The sequence below is a fragment of the Molossus molossus genome, unplaced genomic scaffold, assembly GCF_014108415.1.
Source record: "Molossus molossus isolate mMolMol1 unplaced genomic scaffold, mMolMol1.p scaffold_m16_p_3, whole genome shotgun sequence".
Classification (NCBI taxonomy): Eukaryota; Metazoa; Chordata; class Mammalia; order Chiroptera; family Molossidae; genus Molossus; species Molossus molossus.
The window spans coordinates 86759400-86783560 of record NW_023425366.1 but is presented as its reverse complement, the minus strand read 5'-3'; the positions used below and the strand labels follow the sequence as shown (position 1 = coordinate 86783560).

General features: G+C 37.9%; 1 protein-coding gene and 1 pseudogene across 1 annotated transcript in view; one reads left to right on the top strand and one right to left on the bottom strand.

Annotated features, from left to right (window-relative positions):
- Positions 1 to 24161, bottom strand: part of HSD17B4 (hydroxysteroid 17-beta dehydrogenase 4) — a 98829-nt gene that overhangs the window by 54341 nt on the left and 20327 nt on the right. The window contains exons 3-11 of the mRNA XM_036280921.1: positions 23883 to 23990; positions 21566 to 21625; positions 15346 to 15367; positions 15192 to 15238; positions 13450 to 13534; positions 12348 to 12535; positions 4999 to 5090; positions 2466 to 2490; positions 755 to 883 (exon numbers count right to left, since the gene is read on the bottom strand). Of these exons, the coding sequence (XP_036136814.1) occupies positions 755 to 883; positions 2466 to 2490; positions 4999 to 5090; positions 12348 to 12535; positions 13450 to 13534; positions 15192 to 15238; positions 15346 to 15367; positions 21566 to 21625; positions 23883 to 23990 (756 nt within the window). The remainder of the gene's footprint in view (positions 1 to 754; positions 884 to 2465; positions 2491 to 4998; positions 5091 to 12347; positions 12536 to 13449; positions 13535 to 15191; positions 15239 to 15345; positions 15368 to 21565; positions 21626 to 23882; positions 23991 to 24161) is intronic.
- LOC118642892 lies at positions 17052 to 18295 on the top strand (annotated as a pseudogene).

Below are 24161 nucleotides of genomic sequence, written 5' to 3'. Positions count from 1 at the left end.
CAATTCAAGGTAACAAGCATTTACTAAACCCTTTCTATGAGTTCTGCATTATGCTAGCACCAAATACAAAACAGGTACATACAAGATACAGACTCTGCCTCCAAGGAACTAACTATGCATTTAAGAAACCACATAATTATGAAACAAAAGCAGTAATGATTAGATGCTCTAGAGTAAGAGTTCTTCAGCTAACAGAGAGATTAATGTAGCCCAGAATATCTAGGGAGGTTTTGCTGAACATCTGGGGCTTGACTTTTTCTAAAAAAGTCCTAATAAAGGAAAGAAGAGGCATGTTAGAAAAACAGAGAAACAGTAGCAAAGACGAAGTGCTAAAACAAAATCTATTCACTAAACAGAGAAGAGCTAAGCCTAAATAAAAAAGGCTTAACTAAAGTTTTTGGGAAATAAAGAAAAAGCAGGTCAGGTATGGAGGATATGGCTAGATAATGGAAGACTCTGAAACCAACCATCAGATGAGGAGTCGATGCATTAGCACAAATGGATGACTGACCTCATACGATCCCCTATCCATACACACACCCAAATAATAAGATTATTAAAAAAAAAACCTGAAAAACTAACAGTCAGAGTGACATATCTTAAATTTGAAGAGTTCGAATACACACTAGAGCAGAAAATGTACTCTAGATGATTCAAATGTCTAAGTCACCACAGTTAAAAAAGAAAGCAATTCATATTAAAAGAGATTATCTCTGATTTCCCAACCAGGACTGGACTGTGTGGGGCTCTTTACCTCCAAATCTCTGAGGCTTGCTGGCATTTTCAAAGTCACAGATCTTTCTCCAGTTAGCCTTCACTGCCTCAGGAGTCATGAGCTGATTCTTCTGTCTTACCATCGCTCCAAGGCTCCGCTCCCAGCGTACTGGTTATAGAAACAAAACTAAGATATTGAGCAGAGAGTTTAAGTGGAGACAGAAAGTAAAGTAAAATTCATAAGAGCCCCTTGAATTTTTTTTTTAACTTTAAGAAAAAGGAAATTCAGCAAAAGGATTCTAACTTTTAAAGAGTTTTACTACATGCCTTAAAATGGATTTTTCCTAAAATAACAAACCCATTAAGACTAGGTCAATTAAAAAAAAAAATCGAAACTGAAGGGAAACACTTCTCCTCTGACTATACCAGACACACCACTAAAAGCAGAATAAGATGCTAAATCAGAAAAAGTTAAATTATGGGTTATCTTGCTAAAAAACTCACTTCATGACCATAGATCACTCGGAATATACTCCAATATAACAGAACAGAGATTTGTAGGATAGCAAGCCAAGGACTAGTGGTGACAGCAGATCAACAATTCCAGACAACCAAATCCTGCATCAGGTAGTCCCAAATAACTCTCCCTATTCCTCCCTTTGCTCCCCCTCCTCCTTCTCCACTGGAAGTCAGCTAGAATGCGCAGATTCACCAAAACCATTACAGCTGCTTAAATTCCACGAGGAGAATTAACATTCTTTTCTTCTTCAAAAGACTAAGGAATAAATAACCACTAGTAACCTTAGTAAACGTAACGGTCAGACTCTGATGATGATCACAATTAAGGTCCGTCTTGGGGAATGACAGAAATGACTGCTCCTAGCACTTTCATGTTGATCAAGTCCCGGACATAGCTTTTACTGTAACAACTAACCTTCCTTTTTTTAAAATGATGTCATAAGACACTTAAAAATGCTTGAGTAATATAATTTATTTTAATAACTAGAGAGAACAGGTGAAAATATTGATAGTCTACAGTATGTTAAAACAATGCCCTCCAATAATGGTAACCTTCTAAATAAGTCAATTAATTTTGATATCACTAGCCAACTGAAAACATAAACTGGGATAAAGGAATTCTTACAGTTTTTTAAAAATGTCTTAAAGCAATTATCCAAGTTGGAGTTCACAAGGTTTAAGGGCTGGGGTAAAAGAGGATTGGAGTTAAGTGAATTTACTATTGGGCTGAAGGAGAATAATTCCCACAGATTTGTTTCCATTTCTGTCCGACAAAATTGTCCGTGTGACTCCTCACTGTTCTCGTGTTCCAAGGAAGAACAGAATCAAATGAGAGAACTGGAGAACTTGCCTGCTGTGGCTCCTCCCATCTTCTCAAACGAGCCCCCCCCCCCCCAACCACCACCGTAACAGGAAGAGCAAGCACGTGGGATGCCAGAGACATGGGAGGACATCAATACAGAGACCGTGCTGTCTGAAGGAATAGCCAGTTCTGAGTAAGAAGAGGTAAATCCTCGACAAGGACTGCCCACAAAATAGAGCAGATTCTTGAAAACCCACAGGTCTGCAGGACAGCTTCCAGGCTTTAGAATACTTGTTGGTATGACAATGTTTGAGTTTGAGTATGTGTGCACTAGATCCAATGATCAGGCATTTGACAAGATCTTTATCCAGGTCTAATTAGATATTCAGATTTAAAGATATGGAAATAATGTATGGCAAAAGAGACTTACATTTTCCAATCCATCCTGCTCCAACCTACCAAAAAGAGGGTAGAAAGTTATACCTTCTAATGTGAAACCACTGATAGAATTTTTTAAATTAAAAAAACAAGCAGCTATCTTACTAAGAATATTAGAATACTGGATAACAATGGATAAAAATAATATAGCTCTACAACCTGGGTTGCAGGTTTGATCTTCAGCCCTGTTTGGGGCACATGCAAGAGGCAACCAATTTACCATGTCTCTCTCTCATCCTTCCTCCTTCCCTTCTACTCTCTCTAAAAATCAACGGGAAAAATATCCTCGGGTGAGAATTAACAACAAAAAACTTTAAATGACTATTAGTGCCCTCTCCAGTGTGTCTCAGTGGTTAGAGCATCAGCCCACACACCAAAGGGTAAAGGGTTCAATTTCTAAACATACCTGTGTTGCAGGTTCGATCCCTGGCCCCAGTCAGGGCACGTGTGGGAGGCAACAGATTACGTGTCTCCTTCACATTGATGTTTCTTTCTCTCTCCCCTCCACCCTTTCCACTCTCTCTAAAAAAAAAAATCAATGGAAATAAATATCCTCAATGAGAATTAAAAGTATATAATAATAAAAGTAATAATAAAAAGGATTATTAGTATAAAATGCACATTTAATAAAAGACTAGAAGAAAATACATAAGAATATTAATAGTAGTTATCTCTAAATAGTAGTGATATGGGTGGTTTTTTCCCCTCTATATATTTTCCTGTATATTTGAAGCTTTCTACAAAAAGTATATATTATTTTTGTTCCCAGATTTAAATAATTTTAAAAGATAAAAAGTTTTCTTTTTAATTCCCTGAAATTTAAAAAAAACAGGGAAATTTTTCAGCTTGATATTATCAAATTTTCCTCCTCTGTAAATTTAGAGTGGTAAAAGTTATTTCCACCTCTAATTTTACACAATTCACATTCATTGGTTGTCATTAAGAAAGTAGAGGCACATTCCTCTGTTTAAACATGTATACATTGTTTTTTATTTATTTGTCAGCTTTTTATTTGAATGAATCAGGCTAATATACTATTCACTTCAAACCGAGTCAGGTTATTTTTCTACCAAAAAATATTTTTGGATATCATAGTGATATCACTGTAATTAACCCAGTTATTAATTAATAACTAGAAAGGAGTAAAGGGAAGGCCAAATAGATGCAGGCTCAGTAAGGTCTGAATGACATCGGGAAGCTACGTGCCTGTCAGTCACACCTGGAAACAGGTCACTGGCCAGAATAGATGTGGCCACTGCAAGCATGGGAAGATTCGATATTTAAACTCCTGAACAAAGGAGTTCCCTCTCTTGCTCTCTTGAATGCTAGGCTCCTGGATCTTATTGCAGGAGGCACGCTCCCCTGCATTTGTCCACAGCCACGTGGACCCCACACAATGGACTAATGGACTGGAACTAGCCTGAGGCTGTGCTGGACTTAACTCCATCATGGAATGGAAACTCTGGCTTTGTTTCTAGCTCTGCTGAATCTCCAGCTGCACCTCTTCCAGGACTGGTTTAAGGGAAATAGGATTTTTCAAACCAAGGGATGTAATTTCACCCAAATAAAGCTTTCTACCACATTACATCCTCCCATGAGGGCCTCCAGAAATGCTTATTACAGTGGCACCCCAAAAAGCCCACTCCCACTAGCAACAGAGAAGGGCAATCCATGGAAATGAAGAAGGGCAATCTACCCATTTCTCCGATAACAATAGTATTCCTCATACGACAGGTTCATTATTACCACAGAGGATCAAATAAAGGAGTGGCAGGGGGTGTAAAATATAACAGTTCATGGTAGAAAGAAAAAAAGAGATCAAATTTAAATGAGAAATAAAAAAATGTATAAAGTGGCATAAAGAGATCTAAAAGTACTTTAACTGTGGGTCTCAATGGATGGTGGAATTATATGCAGCTTGTATTTTTACAATAAACATTAAAAGCTTTGCAACAAGGAAAAAGAGAAGAGTTTATATTTAAAGTTAAGATAAATAGTAAGTTGCGTTTACTGATTTATCACACCCAAACGAAATTCCTGCTATACTGATAAGATATTTAAAATTGAGGGGTGATTGCTATATATTATGTACTAGGTTCTATGCTAAGAGTTTAAAAGTATGATTTCTGGTTGCCACAACAAAACCCAAAGAAAACTAAAGCTCAGGGAGTTTAATTTGTACAAAATTCCAGAAGCTAGCAATTGCCAGAACAAGAATTCGAAATCTCGCCTGGCTCATCTTTCCGCTTTGCCACTGAGCTTCTCAAACCGAATGTGACTTTCTGTATTTGACTAAACACACCAAGCCAGCCAAATTTTCATTTAGTGAGAATATCAGAAATGAAGAACAAAGTAAAAAGTTGCAGTTACTTTCTCATAAATTGTAACATAACCATAATATTTTTTTTAAATCAGCTGATGCAGAGTTTTACAAATGTTAGCAACTGGAAAATACTAACTTTAAATCAGTTTTATATATTTAATTACACAAACATTGCTTTGAAAGAAAGCAGGATGCAGAATACCTCAAACAAGCCACCATTTTCCTCACAACTCTCATGGCAAAGCCAAAGGACCAGGGGTGCCACGTACTCCGGCTTCAAAGCTTCCAGAACATCTGAAATATATACCCACACAAAAGTTTATATACAAGAATATGTATATATTTAAGCAATCATTTTACTTTCTGAAAATGTCTTACTTATAAAATTATAGGCAACTCAGACATTTTAAATACAAAGAACCAAATTAGATGTACATAATTACACTAACAGTCAAGGCTTTCAAATAACTTTTCCCATCCCAACAGAGACATTCCTAAAGCTCTTTCAAGCTTCTAATATTAAATACATCATATGTACCTTTCCAAGAAGTCAAGTTAGAGCTGCCTAGGCAAAGACTGGTGAGCAAAGCTTTATATAACATAAGAAACTTAGATTCCATTCTTTCCCAAAACTATGTTGCTCTCCCAGCTATTTAACCAGAAGCTACAAAACTAAAAAAAACAGCCTTGACAATTGTAATGTCAGCAAGATAATGATGTGAAATGAACCTTGCAACCATGTAAGATAATGATGTGAAATGAACCTTGCAACCATTACTGATGAGTAATAAAGTGTAAGAAATATTTTCCCGCTGCATCCTTTCTGTGAGCAACTTAACAGAGCAGAAAGGTACTATACAAGGGGTATGCAGACCTGGATTTTACTGCTAGCCCTGCCATGCAGGAAATTTAGGACTGTGAGCACATCACTCAGCTCCTCTGGACATGTCTTTTAAGTAAAATGCTTTCCCTGACTATTCCATCAAGTTGTTACAAGGTTCAAGATACAATTTGCTAATATACTTTATATTCTTTAAAGAATCAAACTGCAAATTTTAATTGTGAAATTACAAAATATAATTTTATGTCAACATGCTAAAGTAACAAAGATGACATTTACAGTCCCTATAAAGAGCAGCTCCAAATACTTTTTACTTCATAGCCCCTAAAAACTCTCAAGTATGCGAACAATGTAAAGGTACACTGTTCTCCACTCTGTTATAAGCATGAGGAGAAAACCAAAGGGAGACTCCAACCATCTCAAATGACATGACAAAACAAATTCTTAACCTATAAGAAACATAACATCCCTGTAACTTGCTTTATATAGTGATTGCAAAATGGGATGTTAAAGGATATATGTGTGTGTGTATATATGTATTCAGATGTTTGCGTTGACTAACTTTATAGTACTGAAAGCAACAATTAACACATTGATGAAATCCCACTCAATATCTATTATCTGGGGTAAGAAAGTAACATGTCACATAGAAAAAATATTTCTAACTTGCATTTTTTTCATATTGTCACTAATAATGTAAATAAATATCCTTGCTTTCCAATACTCAAAACACATTCTAAACTCCTAGATTAGCTAGCATCTTACTAAACCAAGTTTTATGAACAACAACAACAAAAAAAAAAAAAACAACAGGTTGAAGGAGGTAATATCACAATGACATACAATTTTATACTCACTAGACTGGCACATACTAACAATGTCAAGTTTTGGGAAGGACCAGGGTGCAGGAAAGGGTCAACTCAGCTGGCCTTGGCCAGCTCCTGAGGGGTACTCTGAGCCTTTGGAATATGCAGCCCAGTGAGAGTGTTTTTGTATTCCTGAGTCCTGGGACCATGCTGAACCAGTTTGATCAAACTGTTTACGCTAACACTGTGACTTATGGAGAAGCCTATTTTTGCTCTGTGGGGATGAGGTCTTAGTGGCTGAGGTAAATCACACAGGAGCTGTATGCTTAGATGACTGTCCTCCAATAAAAAGCCTGGACACCAAGGCTCAGGTGAGCTTTCCTGGCTGGCAACACTACGGCATCCATCCTGGCTTCTCATGAATTTCACTTCATATGCCTTTCCCCTTTGCTGATTTTAATCTGTATCTTTTCAGTGTAAAAAAAATCATAACCATGAATATAACAGCTTTGTCTGAGTTCTGTGGATTCTTCTGGAGAATCATTGAGGCTGAGGTGATCCTGAAAAACCCCAGGCAAATCAGAGATCAGTGAGAACTCTGTAACAACTGATGAATATTATATTGGCTTAACCCACTTTAAAATTATTTAGCATTACATCGAGTTTAGCATTTGTTTATTTTGTAACTCTGCAATTTTACTTCTAAGTACACAACCTAGAAATATCCTCATTCATGTGACCCAGGACAAATTAACAAAAATGGAAACTGGAAACAAACCCAGATGTCCATTAATTAGAATTAGATAAATTCACATAATGGACTATTACAGAACTATTATAAAAATCAGTGAACTACAACTATACAGAATATAAATTAATCTCAGAAATATAACATTGTGTTAAAAAAACAAAGAGCAATACCCCCCCAAAAAACATAGTATATTACAATTTTATAAATATCAAAACAAACAAAACAAATAAAGGGGTTTTAGCCATGTATTTTTTTTTAACATTTTAATTAATGCCCCGGCCAGTTTGGCTCAGCAGTAGAGCATCAGCCCGTGGACCAAAGAGTCATGGGTTCAATTCCAGTCAAGGACATGTATCTTGGTTGCGGTTCATTCCCAGCCCTGGTGGAGGTCATGCAGGAGGAAACCAATCGATGTGTCTTTCTCACATCAATGTTTGTTTGTTTCCCTCTCTCTCTCCTACTCTATCGGAAGATAAAATGGAAAAAAGTATCCTTGGGTGAGGATTTTTAAAAAAATTTTAAAAACATTTTAATTGCCCTGCCGGTTTCGCTCAGCGGTTAGAACAATGGCCCACAGACCAGAGAGTCCCGGGTTCAGTTCCCGCTAAGAGCATGTACCTCGGGTTGCAGTTTGTCCCTGGCCCGGGTTGGGGTCATGTGGGTGGCAGCCAGTCGATGTGTCTCTCTCACGTCGATGTTTCTCTCTCTCTCACTCTTCCTCCCTCTCTCCCTCTCGGTCTATCTGAAGATAAACAAAAAAAAATTTTTTTTTTAATTTAGCCCGGCCAGTATGGCTCAGTGGTTGAGCATCGACCCATGCACAGAAGGTCACAAGTTTGATTCCCAGTTAGGGCACATGCCCAGGTTGTGGGCCAAATCCCCAGTGGGGGGCATGCAGGAGGCAGCCAATCAATGTTCTCTCTCATCGATGTTTCTCTCTCTCTCCCTTCCTCTCTCTAAAATCAATGAAGAAAAAAAATTAAAAAGAAAAAATTTTAATTATTATGTAAATATGTTTTAGTATTTTTTTAAGGAAAAAATGGTAAAATGAAAACCAATCATTTTCTTTAAGTGATTACATCTTGGGGAAGCAAGAGGGTTGGGACAAAAGAATAACAAAGATAGATATGTTATTAGTAATGCCCGATTTGGGGGTTGCACGATAGCTAGTCTTCAAGATGGCCCCAATGATCCCCATCTCCTTATTCACTCATTTTTGTAGTCCCTTCCCACAATGTACCAGGATTGCTCTCTGTGACCAACAGAATAAGGACTCTTCTGAAATTAAAAGATACTGCAACTTCTGTCTTGATGGCTGTGTCTCTATCAAATTATTAGCTCTGGTGAAAGCTCCTTGCATGTGTGACCTTGGAAGTGGATCCTCTACCCAGACAAGATTTCAAATGGCTGGAGTCCCAGCAAACGTCATTAAAACCTCATTAGAGACCCAGAACCAAAACTTTCCTGCTAAGCTACTAAAGACTCCTGACCCCAGAGACTATGTGAGATAAACATGTTTGTTGTTTTAATCCACTAAATTTTAGAGTAATTTATCACAAAGCAATAAATAACTAATATAGCTTGGAAAGTTAGTTCATGACTACTCATTCTAAGATTATGTTTTATTTTCCTGTAAGTTATATACATTACTTTCAATTTATCAAATATATTTCAACGAGAGAAAAGAAACTACAAATGTCTCTACACATTACTCATAACATCTGGTTTTTTAACAAATAATTGCTTTGATAACCTGTAAGTGGATATTTCAGAGGAAGACAAGAAGCGCTCTGGGACAAATTAATTTTTAGCTTTTTCTAAGCTATAAAAAAGTAATAAAAACAAAAATAAGGGTCCAAGATGGCATAGAAAGATCTTCCCACTACCACACTGAATATACACCTACATATAAAGAAATTCCTCCTGAAGAAGAACTGAGGGCTGACTGAGCAGCCTCTGCACAGCAAATGATAGAGGGACAAACAGAAGGGAAGGAGATACGGAGACATGGTGATGAGGGAAGCCCATCCCCAAAGCAGTGACCTACAGTAGGGATACCACTGAGGGGCCAGCATGCAGACTCACCTGGGGCACAGAGAGAAAACAGCAGGTTAAAGGGCACCCAACCTATATGTGAAGGAAGTATTATTAACAAACCCTAGAGTGTCTGCCAAATGAGTGGAGAATGCTGGAACTCTCTCCAGGATCAGAGGTAACAAAGAGCATCGTTTTTATGTTACCCATACACCTGAACAGCAGGGACAGGAGCATGGTCCAGGCACTCCATCCTGACTGCCAAGGCCATTCCATTGTTCCCGGAGTTGTGGTCCATACCAGCTCCAGCCATCCCCCAAAGACAGCCCCAGTGAAGAGTGTCCCAGGACCCCTTCCCCCCAATTGCACCTGTCCAACCATCCTGCCAGAATGGAACTGGTGAGTCATGCCCCAGGTTACCTCCAGCCTGTGCCTACTCCATATCTAGCACCAAGGCAGCCCCAGTGGTACACGCCCCAGCTCCAGCCATCCTGACAAGGTAATCACAACACAGTGCACCCCAGGACCCTCATGTCCACACCCACTGAAGCTCCAGCCATCCCACCAAGGCAGCCCCAGCATGACAGTGCCCCAAGATACCCCCAAACCGCACCTGCTCCAGCTCCAGTCATCTCACGAAGCATGCCCAGCACAGAGCGCTCTGGGACAACCCACCCACCCACTCCCACTCCAGCTCCAGCCATCCCACCAAGATGGCCCCGACACTGCACAACCTGGGACTCCCCGGAACTAAGCCCACTCCAGTTCCAGCCAGCCTGCCAAACCATCTGGCACACACAGTCTATACAGGGATCACTCCTATGCAAGGCCACTCCTTCAAGAATGGAGTAAGTAGCTGTTCCACTTAATTCATAGAAGTAAACAAAGAAAGTCAACTGAAATAAAAATAATAAACTAGAGAGATTAACAACAGATTGGTTGATACAAAAGAAAGATCAGGCCCTGGCCAGTTTGGTTCAGCAGTTAGAGCGTTGGCCCACGGGCCAGAGAGTCTTGGGTTCAGTTCCCACTAAGGGCACATACCTTGGTTGCAGTTTGTCCCTGGCCCCGGTTGGGGTCGTGTGGTTAGCAACCACTCGATGTTTCTCTCTCTCTCTCTTTCTCCCTCCCACTCTATCTAAAGATAAATGCAAATATCCTCGGGTGAGGATAAAAAAAAAAAAAAGAAAGATCAGTGATCTGAAAGACATAACAGTGGAAATCACCTAATCAAAGCAGAAAAAAAAATTTTAATAAGACATTTAGCCCTAGCCAATGTGGTTCAGTTGGTTGGAGCATTATACTGTACACCAAAAGGTGGCAGGTTCAATTTCCAGTCAGGGCACATACCTAGGTTGCAGGTTCAATCCCTGGTCAGGGTGCATAAGAAAGGCAACCAACAGATGTTTCTCTTTCACACTGATGTTTCTTTCTTTACTGATTTTAGAGAGAGAGGAAGGGAGAGGGAGACAGAGATAGACTCTCTACTCTCTCTAAAAAAAAGATCAATAAAATAAAAACTTTAAAAAGATAGTTAAAGGGACCTCTAGAACATCTAGCATACTTACACTCACATTACAGGGGTCCCAGAAGAGGCAAAAGAAAGAAATGGGCAGAAAATTTATTTGAAGAAATAATCACTGAAAACTTCCCTAACCTAGGGAAGGAAAAAGACATCTAGGTTCAGGAAGCACAGAGAGTTCTAAACAATATGAACTTAAAGAGATCCACTCTAAAACATGTATAATAAAGATGGCAAAAGTTAAAAATAGAATTTTAAAGACAGCAAGAGAAAAATGACTTATCACAAGGAAAACCCCATAAGACTATCAGCTGATTTTTCAGTAGAAACTTTGCAGGCCAGAAGGGAGAGGCAGGATATATTTTAAATGCTGACAAGAAAAAACTCACAACCAAGAATAAATACTCTATGGGGCAAGGTTTCATTCAGAATTGGAGGCGAGTGTCCCAGAGAAGCTAATACTAAAGAAGTTCATCACCACTAACTCAATAAGAGTACTAGCCTTAAATGACATGTATCAAATGGAATTAATAGATACATACAGAACCTTTCATCCCAATACACAGTCTTTCCAAGTGTACATGAAACATTCTCCAGGATAGGTTACACTTGGTCACAAAACAAGTCTTAATAAATTCAAAAATACTGAAATCATACCAAGTATCTTTTCTGAACACAACGGCATGAAACTAGAAATCAGTTTCAAGAAGAAACTTGAAAAACTACAAATACATAGAGACTAAACAACATGCTACTAAACAACCAATGAGTCAATACTCTTAATTATTTTTAAAACTTATTATTATAGCCCTGGCTGGTTTGGCTCAGCATTAGAGCGTCAGCCTGCGGTCCAGAGAGACCCGGGTTCGGTTCCCACTAAGGGCGCATACCTCGGTTGCAATTTGTCCCTGGCACTGATTAGGTTGTGTGGGTGGCAGCCACTTGATGTGTCCCTTTCACCTCGATGTCTCTCTCTCTCTCTTCCTCCCACTCTATCTGAACAAAATATCGAAAAATGTCCTCGGGAGAGGATAAAAAAATAAAAAATAAAAAAATAGCCCTGGCCGGTTTGGCTCAGCAGTTAGAGCATTGGTCTGTGGTCTAGAGAGACCTGGGTTTGATTCCCACTAAGGGCACATACTTCAGTTGCAGTTTGTCCCCGGCCCTGGTTGGGTCGGGCGGGTGGCAACCACTCAATGTGTCCCTTTCACATTGATGTTTCTCTCTCTCTCCCTCCCACTCTATCTGAACAAAAAATGGAAAAATGTCCTCAGGTGAGAATATTAATTAATTAATTAATTAAAAAATTATTATTATAAAACAATAAAAATGCTATTACCTCACTCTATTAAAAAAAATTATGTAGGTCTACCTATACAGAGAAAAAGAATTAAAGTTTATCTCAGTGTGGTAGAATTATGGCTTATTTTTTATTCTTTCCCTTGTACTTTTCTAAATTTTCTGTAATGAACATACGTAATGCTTTTTGAAATTGTAAGAAAAATAATTTAACTATTCAGAAAATTAAATACTTCTGCAAAACTCATTTCACAAAGGTTTGTTGTGGCTAACAGTACTGAAAATCTAAGCTACTTACCTGAAGGCAGAACAGTCTGAGTCAACCGTGATGCAGCAATAGGGGCAATAGTGTTACAATGAATGTTGTTTTTGTTGCCTTCAATTGCAAGACTATTTGCAAGGCCCAGAAGACCCAGCTTTGCAGCACTATAATTTGCCTGGCCAAAGTTGCCATATATTCCTGAAGCCGATGAAGTCATAATGATCCTAAAAGGAAAATCAATCCAATATCATCTTTTCTATGATTTGGTATGTTGCAACACTATGTCTTTTTTTCCAGTACTATTACACCTTTCAAAAACAACTCTGTATACTGCCATTAGGTTCTTACAGCCATGATTCATATATCTAAAATAATATTAATAATAAAAGTAATCTCTCAAACTTCAACTACAAAATCTAACTATTTTAAAAAGAATCCCTGATCAGAACCAAATAAGTTCATGTGTAAGAATGCACATTTGCTATCTGTTGAAAACAACAATAAATATTTATAAACATAAAATAAATTGGCAATATATAAGTTAAAGTTCTAGTAAGTAATATTAGATAAAGCAGTTCTAAATCTTTAGTCCCCACCACTCTGACCCTCTCCTTTTCCGGATAACATTAAACACCTCATTAAAATAATGTCATCTCATATTCTGACCCAATCTCACCCACTTACTAGCTCTACCACGTTCTGAGTCACTCCCAGAGACACAACCATGAGAGTCTTACAGTTTCTAAACAGTTTATAAAGACTAACTCATGTCTCACAAGTACCAACAGCAGGAAACAGCCACTCATCTCTTCCCAGCTGGCCACCGGATACACAAAATGATATTTTGGTTAGAGAATAAAGTACAGCTAAATCATCAATGTTTGCACTATTAAAATATCAGAATAGCAGAAAAATCATCAATAATGAAAAGTAGGTGAAAATACATATAAAGCTGTTCAGCTCAGCTCACCTGTTGCTAAATGACCTATTTAATAAGAGGGTATGTGCCAAAACTACATTTAAAAAGCCTACGCATATCTGAAGATGTTTTCCTCAGTGTCAAAGCAACTATCATTCCCTGTACACAAGAACCCACACACATCTCTAATCTACCCTTGAAAGCCATATGCAACCCTACCTTCCAAATTTCTGTTTCTTCATGTTATCCCATGCTGCCCGGGTCACTTGGAATGAGCCCCGCAAATGAACTTTATGAATTATATCTAAAACAAGAAAATATTTTCATTATATATTTTGTCAAAAATTCCAATAGACATGTCTCAGAATCAACATAAGTAATGATTTACTTATAAATAGATGTTCATTTTATACTTAGCATTAAAATAAACAAATGTCACACCACTCTCTGAGTAAACATTTTTACTTTTGTACCAATTATGAAACCAATCAATTTTCATACCTGTTTTGCCTATAATTTATGATAAAATTATTGAAATCCCTGAACATATCTAAATACAATGCCATCTTTAATTTATGCCTACTTTATAAAAAAAAATTCACTAATACAACATTCAAAAAATTCACATATATAGTTGGGACTAAACATAAACATTAGCTAAAGCATAATCATAACCCACACAGTTCATCGTCAAGAAATGTTTAAAAATGCTCAGTAAATCCCTACATCCCTATTTTTCCCAGGGTTTATAAATGAGTTAAGAGAGAAGCGGGGTGTGGGTAGAAAACAGAGGACCGGAAGGAGAGAAGAGGAAGACAGAGAAGCCTATCTGTTTTTAGAGATGTTAATCTAATGAATCGACAACCTGGAGAATGATTCTGATAGACAAAAACTTCTAGATTTCATTTTCAACTCAATTTATTTAGATTTAATTTGATTATTTTAATTATTAAGTGTTTAACCATACTTACTTACCTCTGTTTTAAATTGGGGCCTCATCAAATGTTTTCATTTATATATTAAAAGAATAATGTACGAGTGAAAAAAGGAACTTAAAAGGGTGGGGGAGGGAGGGCAGTTAGGAGTGGTGAGCTCTGGATGAAACCAGAGGAGGAAACACCCAGCCCAACCAGAGTTCAAAGGAAAGTGCAAACGTAAGCCCCGCTGCCAACAAATCTTTTCTTTCTCAGCTTCTTTCTTACCCCAGTTCTTACAAGGAAAGAGGAAACTGAAAGCCCTTCTTAGCTTAAGTCACAAAGATACTTTGCTTCTCCCAAAAGAACTTGTGGCAGTATTCCCTAGAAGCACACACTACAAACAACGATAGGCTTCACCGCAGTTACCATGCCTGCCCCTGTCTCAGTCACCACTGTTTTAGTTCTGATGGCCAATGAAAGCAAGGGCAAAGAAGAGCAAAAAGAAAGAAAAGTATTTTTTTCATAACTGTGATTTGTTCATTATCTAAACTGAATCTTTCCAATGTGACATTCTTAATGGAAAATTTTCCTACTTATTAGAAGCTTCAAAATTACATCTAGGTTTTCCCCATGCAGTACTAGGTTCTCCATCATTTTTAGTGCCCCGGGCTCCCTTCCATACCCTGCTCCTGCTCTTGAAATAAGAATTACACAGCCAGATAAGCATACTAAAGGCTGCTAGAAAAAGTTAATGCTGCTAGAAAATACTGACAACTTCTCAAGGACAAAAAGGGGAAAAACAAAAAGGCACAAAATCCTTCTGAGTAACTTCTGACAACTGATTTAAATTTTTAAAAGTTTCTCAAAAGTTTAGAAAAATAGTTTATTTCCAAGCATTCATTTTCAGTTATATAGCTTATCTATCACTTACATTAGCAAAAGTAGATAAAAGCAAGTTTTTCCTTTAATGTATAAATTTATCAAACATTAAAAGGCTAAATGGATAGGTGTATTCTACAGAGACATGTATTAAAAACAACTTACCCCAGTCTTCATCACTTATTCTACTAAAGGAACGGTCCCTCAGAATTCTAAAAAAATCGATATTATATCAGTTAAGAGAGGATAAAATATACAATTTTAAAAAAAAACTTTGCATGCAGATTACTTCACTAAAAATGAAAAAAGAAATACTCACCCAGCATTGTTAATCACAACATCTGCAACATAAAAAGATCCAGGTCACAAATACCAGCAAGCATATTAATTTGCATTTGCTTAAAACTTACATTTCAAATCGGTTTTCCCCCACAAGGGAAAGTGTATATATATAACTGGTAAAGAGTGCTATCAGAACAAAATTTTATACCTATAGAAAAAAAAATCTGATTCACAAAACCACAGCAAATACCACATTATGTCAATGCTTTGCTCTCAAACTTACATATCTAAATTTTTCCACCTCTGCTGAAATTCTATCATCTTATTTATAGAATTAGCTATTGCACATCTCTTAGGTTCTTAGGATTCAGTGGTAACCACCAGCTATTCCTCGTTTAACTTCATTCACTCAAAGTTAAAAGCTTAAGATTTTTTCTTGCCACTCAAAAGTCAAAAGCCCAGAAAAAACCATTAGAGTTAGAAACTGATGTCTTGTCTTAACACACAATAGTATTCTTCTTATGACAACAAATTATACTTTTTAAGGTGAACCACCATCATGTAGCTATTTTCACCTTATGACTTCCCACCTTTGTGATCTCTATCCCTCTGTCACACTCATGTGAACATGTCTCTTACCAGCTCAACCACACAGGACTAGAAAAATAAATAAACAATTAAAAGGGGGGAGTACATTCAAATTATAAAAAAATGTCTTTCAGATTGTAAACATGTTGGGCTTATTTGTAGAAATGTTTCTCTCAAGAATTTAATAATCAATCTCTTATTAAAATTGTGTGGAACTAAACCAGAAAGATTATCTAGAGGAGAGTGAACTAAACAATATATTGGAATGCTTCATAAAAAAAAATTTTCATTATACAGTTGACCCTTAAACAACATGGTTTTGAACTGCGCAGGTCCACTTACATATAGATTTTTTTTTCAATAAATATATTAGAGAAACTTCTATAGATTTGCCACAATGTGAAAAAAACTTGCAGACAAACCACATAGCCTAGAAATATCAAGAACACTTAAGAAAAAGTAAGATATTTCATGCATGAATATATAAAATATATATAAATAATAGTAGTCAACTTATCATTACCAAAAAATATATACAAGTCTATTAAAAAAGTTAAAATTTACCAAAACATGCACACAAACACAGACCATACGTGCTGTCATTCACAGAAGAGAAAAGCAAATAATCGTAAAGATACACAATTACATAACTGCATAAAATTAACTGTAGTACATTCTGTACTACTATAACGATTTTCTAGCCACCTCCTGTTGCTGTTGCAGTGAGATCAAGTGTTGCAAGTATCCAATTAAAATGCCATGTGATGCTAATCGCTCTGCATGAGAAGTGCCTCTCTTCAGCAAACAGCAGTAAAAAGTGATCTCTCATGGTTCTCCTGCATTTTTCACTTTTTAGTGCAATACTATAAACCTGAATAACACCATGGGACCCATATGAAGCACCACTATTGATGCTGGAGTGCTCCCAAGAAGCAGCAAAAGGTCACGAGATAAGAAAAAGGTAAGCAAATTCTCTTACATCAGCTGCCTAGGAGTCACACCTTAAGAAGCAGTAACTTTTCTCTTTGGTCTGCTCATCTGCTTGGCAGCCGCAAAGCCACAACCATACGTGAGTACGTCTCCACCCACACTGGCCAGGCTGGTGTCCAGATCAGCAATGCCTGCTGGAAGCACTACGGCCTGGAACATGGCATCCAGCCCGATGGCCAGATGCCAAGTGAAAAGACCACTGTGGGGGGAGATGACTTCTTCAACACCTTCTTCAGTGAGACAGGCGCTGGCCAGCATATGCCCAGGGCAGTGTCTGGAGCCCTGGAACCCACAGTCATGGATGACGGACGTTCACACTGGCTCCTATCGCCAGCTCTTCCACCCTAAGCTGATTGCAGGCAAGAAAGATGCTGTCAACAACTATGCCTGTGGTGCTACACAACTGGCAAGGAGATCATTGACCTCATCCTGGACTGAGTTTGGAAACTGGCTGGCCAGTGCACAGGTCTTGAGGGCTTCTTGGTTTCCACATCTGTGGTGCTAGACCTGGCTCTGAGCTCTCCTTCCTGCTGATGGAATGTCTTTCTGTGATTGTGACAATATGTCCAAGCTGGAGTTCATTTACCCAGCCCCACAGGTTTCCACGGCTGTAGTTGAGCCCCACAACTCATCCTACCACGCTGGGGCACTCTGATTGTACCTTCATGGTTGACAATGAGGCCATCTACAACATCTGTCATAGAAACCTAGACACTGGGCACCCAACCTACACTAACCTGAATAGGGTGACAGGTCCAATTGTGTCCTCCATCACTGCTTCCCCAGGTTTGATGGAGCCCTGAATGTTGATCAGACAGAATTCCAGACCAACCTGATGCCCTATCCCTGCATCCACTTCCCTGTGGCCACATATGCCCCTGTCATCTCTGCTGAGAGAGCCCACCAGGAACAGCCTCTGGAGCAGAGGTCACCAGTGTGTGCTATGAGCCAGCCAACCAGGTGGTGAAATGTGACCCTCACCATGGTAAATACATGGCTTGCTGCCTGTTGTACTGAAGTGACATGATCTCCAAACATGTGTCAATTCTGCCATCGCCACCATCAAGACCAAGCGTACCATCCAGTGTGTGGACTGGTGCCCCACTGGCTTCAAAGTTGGCATTAATTACCAGCCCCCCACTGTGGTATCAGGCGGAGACCTGGCCAAAGTACAGCGAGCTGTGTGCATGCTGAGCGACACCACAGCTACTGCTGAGGCCTGGGCTCGCCTGGACCTCAGGTTTGACCTGAGGTGTGCCCAGCATGCCTTTGTCCACTGGTATGTGGGTGAGGGCATGGAGGAAGGAGAGTCATCTGAGGCCTGTGAGGACATGGCTGCCCTTGAGAAGGATTATAGGGAGGTGGGTGTGGATCCTGTTAAAGGAGAGGGTGAGGAAGGAGAGGAATAAAGTTAAAATTTCACAAAGGTGCTGCTTTTATAGGGAAGCTTATTCTGTTTTAAACACTGAAAAGTTGTGGTCTGATGAGTTAATTTGTATGCAGCAGTATATACTCTCATATATGATTACTGGCCCATGCTTTAAAACATGACGCATTGTTACAGACCCAACCTACCCATTTCTCTGATGGGTTTGAATAAAGTATTCTATCTAAACATTTTTTAAGTTAAATTGCTTAATATGTACCATAAATTGAAAGCTCTAACTGCGGCTGCCTACATTTCAAGATGAATGAATCCAGCATAAGGACCATTGCTAAAAAAAAAAAAAAAAAAAAGGACATTCATGAAGCTGTCACTGCAGCTACATCAGCAGTCGTGAAAACTTTGCACTGTTTGTAAAACACCTTGTTATCTTGTATTGAAAATGCAGCTTGTATGAGGGTGAAGGCCTGCTGTGAGAAAGGCATGACTACAGACACTACTGTGACTTGGGGAAAACCAAACTCATGACATGACAACTTAGAGCCAACGGATGATGAAGGATCCAAAGCTGGAGACTTTAATGCCAGCAAAGGATGGTCTGATAATTTTAGAAAGAGGTTTGGCTTAAAATGTATCAAGATAACACGAGAAGCAGCTTCTGTTGACCAAGAGGCAGCAGACAGGTTCCCAGATACCATTAAGAAAATCACAGAGAAGAAAGAATATCTGCTTGAACAGGTTTTTAATGCAAATGACAGTGCTCTATTCTGGAAAAAACAAATGCCACAAAAGTAAGGAAGAGAAATGCGCATCATCATTTGAGGCAGGAAGGCACAGCTAACTACTATTTTGTGCAAATGCAGTCAGGCATCAGGACTGCCCCCACCTATAAAGCTGCTAAATCCCATGCCCTGAAGGGAAAGATAAGCATCAGCTGCCAGCCTTGTGGTTGTACAACAGTAAGGCCTGGACTATGAGAATCCTTTTTCTGGACTGGTTTCATCAACACTTTGTCCCTGAAGTTAGGAAGTATCTTGCTAGTAAGGGCCTGCCTTTTAAAGTTCTTTGAATATTGGGTAATGCCCCTCACCACCAAGAACCCCATGAGTTCAATGTCAAAGTTGATGAAGGTAGTCTACTTGCTCCCTAACACAATGTCTCCAATTAAGCCTTAACATGTAAGGCTCATTATACACAATATTCTATGGAAAGAATTGTCAGCACTCTCGAAGAAAACCCTGACAGAGAGACCCTCATGAAAGTCTGAAAGAATTACACCACTGAAGATGCCATCGCTGTTACAGAAAAAGCCACTGAAAGCTATCGGGCCCGAAACAATCAATCCTGCTGGGGAAAACTGTGTCCAAATGTTGTGCAGGACTTCACAGGATTCACAACAGACCCAATCCAGGAAAGCATGAAAGAGATTGTGGATATGGCAAAGAAGGGGTGTGTGTATGGCGGGGGGGGGGGGGTATTTCAAGATCTGGATCTTGTAGAAATTTAAGAGCTAACAGACACCACACCAAAGGAATTAACAGAAGACAACTTCATGAGTATCAGTGCCAGGCAGTGAGGCAGAAGGTGTGAAACAAGCAGTGCCCAGACAAACCGACATGAGACAGATCTGGCAGAAGGGTTCCAATTACTCAAGACTGCTTTAGACTTCTTTTACGACACAGACCCTTCAATGATATGGGCACTGAAACTAAAGCAAATGGTGGAAGAAGGACGGTACCATATAGAAACATTTTTAAAGAGATGAAAATGTAAAAGTCGGAAATGATCATGTATTTCCATAAAGTTACACTAGCGTGCCTGCCCCTCCTTCCAAGTCCTCCACCTTTTCCACCCCAGTCACCCGAGGCAGCAAGACCAACCCTCCACTTCCTCCTCCTCCTCAGCCCACTCAACATAAAGACGAGGATGAAGACCTTCATGCTTGTTCACTTCCACTAAATGAACAGTAAATAACCACCATGACACAGTTAATAAACTTGTGTGTGTGCGTGCGTGCGTACAAATATACAGCAAGAACTGTATGTGACATTTTTGTCATCGTCACGGCCTAAGTATTCATCACGTAAAACACTGTGCAAGACTTGTATAGAAGTGGACAGCCTATCCTTACACACACATAAGGTGAGTGATATCCAATATGAAATTAGTAATGTGTTAGTTTTCTTACTATTTTATAACACTGTCTTTCAAAAAATTATATTACCTTAAAGTATGGACCTCTCTAATTGGAGAAACTAAATATCAGCCTATCATCATAGGTAAGTGGTTTCTGAAAAATGTAACAATGTTTCCAATACTGTATCATGAATCTAACTATATACCATAAAAATCTTATAACCAGTCATTAGTGTGTATAGGGTAGGCTACTTTGAAGTAATCATATTGATTACACCATCAATCATATTGCTACTTTTTCATTGTCAATGTATGAATCTTTATACCTGCAAATATGAATTTCTTTCACATTATCTTTTCATTTTAATGTCTAGTATTCATAATACATATAACACAGTGTTCTGTATCATATAAGACAATATTAATATAGGTACTTACAGACAATTCATCTTGTAAACAGTTGACACAAACTTACAACATCAATAAATATGGTATAGTATTGTAATGTATTTTCTGTCCCTTATGGTTTTAACAACATGTGCTTCTCTCTAGCTTACTTCATTGTACAAATACAGTATATAATACATATAATATACAAAATACATGTTAATTGCTTATATTATCAATAGACAACTAGTAGTTAGGTGTTTGGGGAGTCAAAAGTTATGCATAAATTTTCAACTGCATGGGGGGTCAGCACCCCAAACTACCACATTGTTTTAAGGGTCAACTGTATATAATTCATCTTAATTAATTTGCAAAATACTAAATCATTTTAATTTAAACCATTATAACTATCCAAAAGATTCCACTGGGTCCTCTATTGCTAAAATATGTTTTTATTTTTTTATTTTATAAATGTATTTGGGGTATAATTAAATTATTGTAAAAAGGGGACTGAGAGAATGATTATAAGTTTTTAAAAGCTACTGAAGTGCAGAAAAATATAAAACAAAACACATATATACATAAAAAGTGTCACACCTCAAGCCCTTTGTGGAATAAGGTAGGTTATGTACCGTAATCAATTTTTTAAATAAGTCTAAATACTTGATTATCAAGAAAAAGAAGTTTTTAGTAAATAAAAGTAAAATAAAAAATATTTTATTAGGAAGGTAGTGGCTGCTCTGTTAGTGCCATAAGTGCAAAGAAACATCACCTATTCTTCCAAAAGCATCCAGTGCCGTCTTCACAACCTTCTCTCCTGCTTCCACTGAGTCTGAAAAGGAAATTAGTACAAAACTTCAGTAATATCTCTTGAAATGGTTTCTAAATTCTTTATTTTTATTTTTATTTATTGATTTGAGACAGAGAGAGGAAGGTGGAGGGGGAGGAGGGGGGCACCAATTTGTTGTTTCACTTATTTATGCATCCATCAGCAGATTCTTGTATGTCCCCTGACTGAGGATCGAACCTGCAACCTTGGCCTAGCAGGACAACACTCTAAGCACCTGAGCAACCTGGCCAGGACAATTTCTAAATTCTGTGGATCAAAGCATATGACAAATACTATTCACTCAACAGAATTCATTTCCAAGAAAAATACATTTATATTGCAGGCATATAATAAATCAAAATATAGATGATCTAATGTTATAAAAAATTAGCCCCTAAGATAATTCTTTCACCTACAATAAAAAGGGGGGGGGGAGAGGGGATAAGTAAGAAATATTTTGCAAATACAATCTAAAATAATACTGTCCAATATCACTTTTGGTGAAGATGAAAATGTCCTATTTCTGTACTAATGCTGAAGACACTAACCACATGTGGCTATTGAGTACTTAAAAAGTGGCTAGGCAACAAATTGAATATTTCATTTATTTAATATACAGGCTTGGGCAAAAGTAAGTTTATAGTTATGAGTACATGAAACACAGAGTTTATTCTTGTATTCTTATTTCTTAATTATTGTATTACCTTCCGTATGAACAACTATAAAACTACTTTTGCCCCACCCTGTATATTTAACTTTAATAGCCCCATAAACATTTCCCCTGAAGGATACAAATCAGAATTTGGGAGGGAGAGAAGAAGGTGCATATTTAATTTGAAAAAGAATGTTCAACACTATATAATAACTACATATGAAAAATAAACCTGTTTTTGTAATACTAACCATAAAAAGTAAGGCTTGACAAAATAGTATGGCTTCATTATTTTCTGCTAATCAGCTGAGAGGAAGGGTTCAGATCCCCAGAATTGTGTGTCAAATGGTCAGCTGTCAACTCAACATTCACCACTGCCTCTTTCTATAGTCTCTGGAATCACAGGGGAAGATCCAGGAAATACAGTCCCTTCTCTGGGACATATATAGAACTGAGTTAGATAATCACCTAAAGCATGAAAACGTAGGAAAAGCCTACAGATGCAGGCAGTCTCAAGAGAAGATATAAGATGACAGCACATCTACTGCCACCTGCTGCAGGCGAAGATGGACATCGACAGTCTCCGACATGCACTTCCCCAGCCCTTCAATGGTTATATGATCCTCCGGTTCTCTGTACGAAAACCCTCACACCTGGAAAACCTGGAGGAGCTTCTGTTTTCCTGACAGAATCCTGATTGACACAGGCTGTGTATCAAAACTGGGACGCAGGGAGGGTCTGGAATTTTTATCTTTATAAAATAGATTTTTAAAACCCTCAAATTAAAAAAAAAAAAAAAAAGGTTGAAAACATTTTGAGCCTTAATGTGGAAAGATACTGAAATGTCTGTCTCATATTCCCTCAAACACTCAAAATAAATCATATCCTATTTCCTTTCCTCTAACATTTCAAAATGAAGTCACTGGCCATCTAATTTAATCCCTGCCCCATAAAAACAATTTAATTTGCAGAAAAATCAGCAAGCACTAGCTTTTTAAAGTAAATCTATGCAAGATGTTTCCTTACAAATACTATTAGAATCAATACATAAAATGTAAAGGTCGTATTTGCTGTTTTTCTTGTGGCTTCATATTAATGCCTAACTTTGACTCTTAAGTATTTATAAAGATAAGAAATTACACATAGCAATGATCACTTGTGCACAATGGAACATGGAGGTTGGGTACAGAAAGGGGGCATTTTACTTCTAATACCATATTACTCTTCAAAAATTTTTAAACAATTTTAAAAGAAGAATTTAATGTTATTCTGTAGAAATACATAAGACCTTTTATAGACAAAACAGGTCTTTTAAGAACAAGAACATATTCATATATGCATCTACAATAATTTACTGATTATATCATGTGCTTATTAGTAAGAAATTAAATAAGCAATAGAATGAAAGTTAGACTTGTGAAATAATCTACATCAAAAGTTTTACATTATATAAAACATATAGCCAAACAGCTTTGTCTGACTTAGATAAAATCTAATTTCATAATTATACTGGACTGCAGAAATAATTGCTCAATGATTATTAACATGTGCAATAGTATTAGTTGAAGGAAAAATTTTAAAATAGTGTAGTTCTCTCAAATACCATACCATAGTTGGCCACTGCTTTTCCGCCTTTCCTTCTTATTTCTTCAACAACCTTATCAGCAGCTAAGGAGCTTTTACCAACTCCCTTGAAGTCCCCTCCTAAATCATTCACTGCAATGCAAAAACAAACAAACATGATTTCATTTCTAGACTTTCAAAGTATGAGTTAAAATAAAACTATTAGTGTATTTCTTCGGTCATCTGCCCAATTCCGTCCTATCCCATCCCCATCTTACTAAACGCATCATGAGGTATATACATGCAAAACACACCTCTTTGTTT